Raw genomic sequence first — 7,503 nt, forward strand, 5'->3', positions numbered from 1 at the left:
AGGGCGTTAGAAAGGGGAGAAACTCTTTTATATTCCCCTTTCTTCCAGTCATAGCTGGAGGAATGTCAGCAGGTGGAGCGGTCAGTGGCAGCCATAAGCATGTTTTCTAAAACTCAGACTTTCTGTGATTTTAGAGCCAAGAGGGGCCATTCTGATCATCTCCCTGGCCTTCCTGCATGGTCAGACCAGCAAATGGGGATCCTGATCCCGCTAGCTGCAGCCACACCCTCCTCAGATGGGACAGAGTGAGCTGGGACCACTTATTGCAGCTAGTCCACACCTCAGCCCATCTACACCTGGCCTAGGGAGAGTCACTGAGAGCACAAGAGGAGGAATGATGGACTCTGAGGAGCACACCTATAAGCTGAGGACAATACGGGGAGTGTTGGGGAGTCCCCGTCTCCATACTCCACTTCAGCAGCTCTGTACAACCCTCTGCCCCACAGGAGTATCGCAGGGGTGTGAAGTGGCCCCTTTCGCTCAGTGAGACGGTCTCAGATGAGTCAGAACTCCCCAGGGAGCTGAAGACAGCCTGGCACAAGTGCTTGAGATATATACAATGTTCCCTCGTCTCAGTGGGTGTTCTCCTCTCTACCTCAGCCTCTACTGTGGAATACTAATTTGCAAGACAAGCTTCCTCTGCATGTGGATTTTAGAGCTATCTGAAGAACACAATCAGCCCCTTAGCCCTGGTCTACACTAGGACTTTAGGTCGAATTTAGCAGCATTAAATCGATGTAAACCTGCACCCGTCCACACGATGAAGCCCTTTATTTCGACTTAAAGGGCTCTTAAAATCGATTTCCTTACTCCACCCCTGACAAGTGGATTAGCGCTTAAATCGGCCTTGCCGGGTCGAATTTGGGGTACTGTGGACACAATTCGACGGTATTGGCCTCCGGGAGCTATCCCAGAGTGCTCCATTTTGACCACTCTGGACAGCACTCTCAACTCAGATGCACTGGCCAGGTAGACAGGAAAAGAACCGCGAACTTTTGAATCTCATTTCCTGTTTGGCCAGCGTGGCAAGCTGCAGGTGACCATGCAGAGCTCATCAGCAGAGGTGACCATGATGGAGTCTCAGAATCGCAAAAGAGCTCCAGCATGGACCGAACGGGAGGTACGGGATCTGATCGCTGTATGGGGAGAGGAATCCGTGCTATCAGAACTCCGTTCCAGTTTTCGAAATGCCAAAACCTTTGTCAAAATCTCCCAGGGCATGAAGGACAGAGGCCATAACAGGGACCCGAAGCAGTGCCGCGTGAAACTGAAGGAGCTGAGGCAAGCCTACCAGAAAACCAGAGAGGCGAACGGCCACTCCGGGTCAGAGCCCCAAACATGCCGCTTCTATGATGAGCTGCATGCCATTTTAGGGGGTTCAGCCACCACTACCCCAGCCGTGTTGTTTGACTCCTTCAATGGAGATGGAGGCAATACGGAAGCAGGTTTTGGGGACGAAGAAGATGATGATGATGACGAGGTTGTAGATAGCTCACAGCAAGCAAGCGGAGAAACCGGTTTTCCCGACAGCCAGGAACTGTTTCTCACCCTGGACCTGGAGCCAGTACCCCCTGAACCCACCCAAGGCTGCCTCCTGGACCCAGCAGGCGGAGAAGGGACCTCCGGTGAGTGTACCTTTTAAAATACTATACATGGTTTAAAAGCAAGCATATGAAAGGATTACTTTGCCCTGGCATTCGCGGCTCTCCTGGATATACTCCCAAAGCCTTTGCAAAAGGTTTCTGGGGAGGGCAGACTTATTGCGTCCTTCATGGTAGGACACTTTACCACTCCAGGCCAGTAACACGTACTCGGGAATCATTGTACAACAAAGCATTGCAGTGTATGTTTGCTGGCGTTCAAGCAACATCCGTTCGTGTGTTATCCTCAGGAGAGTGAGATATAATCCATGGTCACCTGGTTGAAATAGGGTGCTTTTCTTCAGGGGACAGTCAGAGGAGCCCATTCCTGCTGGGCTGTTTGCCTGCGGCTGAACAGAAATGTTCCCCGCTGTTAGCCACAGGGAGGGGGGAGGGTTGAGGGGGTAGCCACGCGGTGGGGGGAGGCAAAATGCGACCTTGTAACGAAAGCACATGTGCTATGTATGTAATGTTAACAGCAAGGTTTACCCTGAAAGAGTGTAGCCAGTGTTTTATAAAATGTGTCTTTTTAAATACCGCTGTCCCTTTTCTTTTCTCCACCAGCTGCATGTGTTTCAATGATCACAGGATCTTCTCCTTCCCAGAGGCTAGTGAAGATTAGAAAGAAAAAAAAACGCACTCGAGATGAAATGTTCTCCGAGCTCATGCTGTCCTCCCACACTGACAGAGCACAGACGAATGCGTGGAGGCAAATAATGTCAGACTGCAGGAAAGCACAAAATGACCAGGAGGAGAGGTGGCGGGCTGAAGAGAGTAAGTGGCAGGCTGAAGAGAGTAAGTGGCGGGCTGAAGAGAGGGCTGAAGCTCGAATGTGGCGGCAGCGTGATGAGAGGAGGCAGGATTCAATGCTGAGGCTGCTGGAGGACCAAACCAGTATGCTCCAGTGTATGGTTGAGCTGCAGCAAAGGCAGCTGGAGCACAGACTGCCACTACAGCCCCTGTGTAACCAACCGCCCTCCTCCCCAAGTTCCATAGCCTCCACACCCAGACGCCCAAGAACGCGGTGGGGGGGCCACCGGCCAACCAGCCACTCCACCACAGAGGATTGCCCCAAAAAAAGAAGGCTGTCATTCAATAAATTTTAAAGTTGTAAACTTTTAAAGTGCTGTGTGGCATTTTCCTTCCCTCCTCCACCACCCCTCCTGGGCTACCTTGGTAGTCATCCCCCTATTTGTGTGATGAATGAATAAAGAATGCATGAATGTGAAGCAACAATGACTTTATTGCCTCTGCAAGCGGTGATCAAAGGGAGGAGGGGAGGGTGGTTAGCTTACAAGGAAGTAGAGTGAACCAAGGGGCAGGGGGTTTCATCAAGGAGAAACAAACAGAACTTTCACACCGTAGCCTGGCCAGTCATGAAACTGGTTTTCAAAGCCTCTCTGATGCGTACCGCACCTTCCTGTGCTCTTCTAACCGCCCTGGTGTCTGGCTGCGTGTAACCAGCAGCCAGGCGATTTGCCTCAACCTCCCACCCCGCCATAAACGTCTCCCCCTTACTCTCACAGATATTGTGGAGCACACAGCAAGCAGTAATAACAGTGGGAATATTGGTTTCGCTGAGGTCTAAGAGAGTCAGTAAACTGCGCCAGCGCGCCTTTAAACGTCCAAATGCACATTCTACCACCATTCTGCACTTGCTCAGCCTGTAGTTGAACAGCTCCTAACTGCTGTCCAGGCTGCCTGTGTACGGCTTCATGAGCCATGGCATTAAGGGGTAGGCTGGGTCCCCAAGGATACATATAGGCATTTCAACATCACCAACAGTTATTTTCTGGTCTGGGAATAAAGTCCCTTCTTGAAGCTTTTGAAACAGACCAGAGTTCCTGAAGATGCGAGCGTCATGTACCTTTCCCGGCCATCCCACGCTGATGTTGGTGAAACGTCCCTTGTGATCCACCAGAGCTTGCAGCACTATCGAAAAGTACCCCTTGCGGTTTATGTACTCGCCGGCTTGGTGCTCCGGTGCCAAGATAGGGATATGGGGTCCGTCTATGGCCCCACCACAGTTAAGGAATCCCATTGCAGCAAAGCCATCCACTATGACCTGCACATTTCCCAGGGTCACTACCCTTGATATCAGCAGATCTTTGATTGCGTGGGCTACTTGCATCACAGCAGCCCCCACAGTAGATTTGCCCACTCCAAATTGATTCCCAACTGACCGGTAGCTGTCTGGCGTTGCAAGCTTCCACAGGGCTATCGCCACTCGCTTCTCAACTGTGAGGGCTGCTCTCATCTTGGTATTCATGCGCTTCAGGGCAGGGGAAAGCAAGTCACAAAGTTCCATGAAAGTGCCCTTACGCATGCGAAAGTTTCGCAGCCACTGGGAATCGTCCCAGACCTGCAACACTATGCGGTCCCACCAGTCTGTACTTGTTTCCTGAGCCCAGAATCGGCGTTCCACAGCATGAACCTGCCCCATTAGCACCATTATGCATGCATTGGCAGGGCCCATGCTTTCAGAGAAATCTGTGTCCATGTCCTGATCACTCACGTGACCGCGCTGACGTCGCCTCCTCGCCCGGTAGCGCTTTGCCAGGTTCTGGTGCTGCATATACTGCTGGATAATGCGTGTGGTGTTTAATGTGCTCCTAATTGCCAAAGTGAGCTGAGCGGGCTCCATGCTTGCCTTGGTATGGCGTCCGCACAGAAAAAAGGCGCGGAATGATTGTCTGCCGTTGCTCTGACGGAGGAAGGGGCGACTGACGACACGGCTTACAGGGTTGGCTTCAGGGGGCTAAAATCCACAAAGGGGGTGGCTTTACACCAAGGAGTAGTTCAGGCAGGACTTCACGGAGGGTTCCAATAAGAAATGGTGCACCTAAGTTATTGTTCTTATTGGAACAAGGAGGTTAGTCTGGCCTCTGATTGATACATGGCTAGATTTACCTCGCTGCACCTTCTCTGTGAGTGACTGCAGTGTGACCTAGAGGAATGAGTCCCCTAGACAGGGGAGAAGGCAAATGAGTACAAAACAAATCTGGTCTATTTCTTGTTTTGATCCACTCCATCTATCTTTTACATCTTTGGCTGGCAGCAGACGGTGCAGAAGGACATATTGCCTGCCTGCTCACCATAAGACGGTTCAATAGGACTGACTGCCGGACTAAAGAGAATGACCTGGTCAAGTCACTAAAAATTTAGTCCCTGCGCCCATGTCTGCCCAGGCGCTCCTGATCGACCTCACACAGGCGACCAGGAGTACCTCGGACATGACGAGGACGGCTACCAGTCGTATTGTACCGTCTGCTGCCACAAGGCAATGGGTTGCTGCTACTGTGTAGCAATGCCGTGCCGCGTCTGCCAGCACCCAGGAGACATACGGTGACGGTTACCTGAGCGGGCTCCATGCTTGCGGTGGTATGGCGTCCGCACAGGTAACTCAGGAAAAAAGGCGCGAAACAATTGTCTGCCCTTGCTTTCACGGAGGGAGGGAGGGAAGGGGGGACTGACGATATGTACCCAGAACCACCCGCGACAATGTTTCAGCCCCATCAGGCATTGGGATCTCAACCCAGAATTCCAATGGGCAGCGGAGACTGCGGGAACTGTGGGATAGCTACCCACAGTGCAACGCTCCGGAAGTCGACTCTAGCCTCGGTACTGTGGAAGCACTCCGCCGAGTTAATGCACTTAATGCACTTCTGTGGGGACACACACACTCGAATATATAAAACCGATTTCTAAAAAACCGACTTCTATAAATTCGACCTTATTCCGTAGTGTAGACATACCCTTACTGAGGGAAGGATTTGCCCCACAAAGTACACCCCTTTCCTCTGTTGTGTCTTGCCACTACTCAAGATAATCTCACAGTGCATGTGCCACGGAGAGTCTTTTGAAAGTTGGAAGCAGCTCACTGCGGGGGGGAGGGGCTGTCTGTTGGAAACCCCTTGATCAAATCCCCCTGCATTTGCGCAACAAATCCCAGAGCTGCCATTGGAGCACAGCACCTTTTAAAGCGATGGGGAATTCAGGGCACTTTGAAACCCATAAGCAGCTTACCTGGGGGAGTGGAGGGCCCCTGTATTTCAGGACCCTCGAACAAGTAACCCCAAATTTGCATCACGAATACAACCCAAATCCCAGTTGTGCACCAGGGCACACCTCTCCATCACTCAGCTGCCAGCCCCACCCTCCCACTTGTCACCCTAGCCTCCGGCAAGCTTGGCGGGCCTGTGAGCGGCGAGCAGGAGGTTGCTGCGAGGAGTGCGTGTACCAGCTGGGGGAAGGAAGGGACAGAAGATGGAGATGAAGAGTCCTTACCCCAAATCTGGGCCTAGGGTCTGTGGAAGGGTCTCCACACATCCATGTGCAGCACATGAGGCTAAGCCGTGTGAAGTGGACCTTTCATCCCAATGTCAGGTTCTCGGTTCAATGAGAACACCCCAGTGGAGATGAATGGACTGCTGTGCTGGTCTGTCTGGTGCCGTTTGCACAGTAGCAGCTAGTACCTCCCAGCTCATTCAGCCCACTTCACCATCCAGGCTTCACATCTCTGACACAGCACTGTTCACCACCTGTCCCCGGGCAGATGATGTGAGGGGTGTAAGTTGTGGGGTGCTAACCTGGCTCAAAACATGCCACTCACATTTCCAAAAGGAGCCCCACTGTGGTTCCAGCCAGCAGGCAAGGGCAGGATGTATGCAGCAAACAGCTCTCCAAGGACAGGATTTTAATTCATGGGCCTTTACTTCAAAGGAATGTATAAATCTTGCAGTTTCTTTCTGCATAATACCTCTGAGGTTATCCACTCACACAGCTACCCCTCTCATCACCTCATGTCTCAGTTACTGCCACATCCTTCTCTCTGCCCTTGACAAATGCAATCTTTCCCCATTCATATATATACAGAAGGCTGCTGCAAACATCATTTCCCTGTCCTGGTGTTGTGGCTATGTCACGCCTCTCTTTGCATTCTTTCACTGATTCCCTCTTTTCTATCTTACCAAATATAAGGAGCTCTCCTTTGCCTACAAACACCTTGACAACCTCAGGGCTGTTGGTGCGCTGAGCTGACCATTATTGTCTCATTGTTTCCTTGTGTTCCTCTGTTGATCAGTGTGTATCCATCTGTTATCTCTTACCTTACACTTAGGCTGTAAGTCACCTCCTTTTGTTCTGTGTTTGTACAGCGCCTAGCATGACAGGTGTTGATAGATGGTTGGCTGAGTGTGTGTAACGGCCCCAGCCCTGCGCAGATAGCTGGCACCGCAGACCTTGAGCGAAACACCCAAGATCCGTTAAGGTATGAAGGCACCCAGTCAGGTTTATTGTCGACAAAGCATGGTACTAGTATCCCGCAGACTCTACCAGACCACTAATACATGTGTCAGGGTTCCTTCCCCACTCTGAATTCTGGGGTACAGATGTGGGGACCCACATGCAAGACCCCCTAAGCTTATTTTTACCAGCTTAGGTTAAAAACTTTCCCAAGGCACAAACTCCACCTTGTCCTTGAACAGTATGCTGCCACCACCAAGTGATTTAGACAAAGAATCAGGGAAAGAATCACTCAATGCTTTTTTTGCCTCTGTCTTCATGAACAAGGTCAGCTCCCAGACTACTGCACTGGGCAGCACAGCATGGGGAGGAGGTGACCAGCCCTCTGTGGAGAAAGAGGTGGTTCGGGACTATTTAGAAATGCTGGACGAGCACAGGTCCATGGGGCCGGATGCGCTGCATCCGAGAGTGTTAAAGGAGTTGGTGGATGTGATTGCAGAGTCATTGGCCATTATCTTTGAAAACTCATGGCGATCGGGGGAAGTCCCGGACGACTGGAAAAAGGCTAATGTAGTGCCCATCTTTTAAAAAGGGAAGAAGGAGGATCCTGGGAACTACA

The 7,503-nt window shown here is 51.4% G+C and overlaps 1 protein-coding gene across 1 annotated transcript; it reads left to right on the plus strand.

Moving 5' to 3' along the window:
- Positions 1-729: 729 nt before the first annotated feature.
- Positions 730-6,803, plus strand: LOC141986063 (uncharacterized). The gene is made up of 3 exons (XM_074950226.1): positions 730-1,625; positions 2,205-2,496; positions 6,797-6,803. The coding sequence occupies exons 1-3, from the start codon at positions 1,043-1,045 to the stop codon at positions 6,801-6,803; spliced, it is 882 nt and encodes a 293-aa protein (XP_074806327.1). The 5' UTR covers positions 730-1,042.
- Positions 6,804-7,503: the final 700 nt, after the last annotated feature.

The sequence above is a fragment of the Natator depressus genome, chromosome 4 (assembly GCF_965152275.1).
Source record: "Natator depressus isolate rNatDep1 chromosome 4, rNatDep2.hap1, whole genome shotgun sequence".
In the NCBI taxonomy this organism is placed as follows: Eukaryota; Metazoa; Chordata; order Testudines; family Cheloniidae; genus Natator; species Natator depressus.

What these genes read in the sequence shown, in the direction of transcription:
- LOC141986063 (XM_074950226.1), top strand. Translation starts at nt 1,043, where the DNA reads ATGCAGAGCTCATCAGCAGAGGTGACCATGATGGAGTCTCAGAATCGC. An exon ending in AGGCGGAGAAGGGACCTCCG is followed by an intron (nt 1,626 to 2,204) that starts GTGAGTGTACCT and finishes TTTCTCCACCAG; the next exon opens with CTGCATGTGTTTCAATGATC.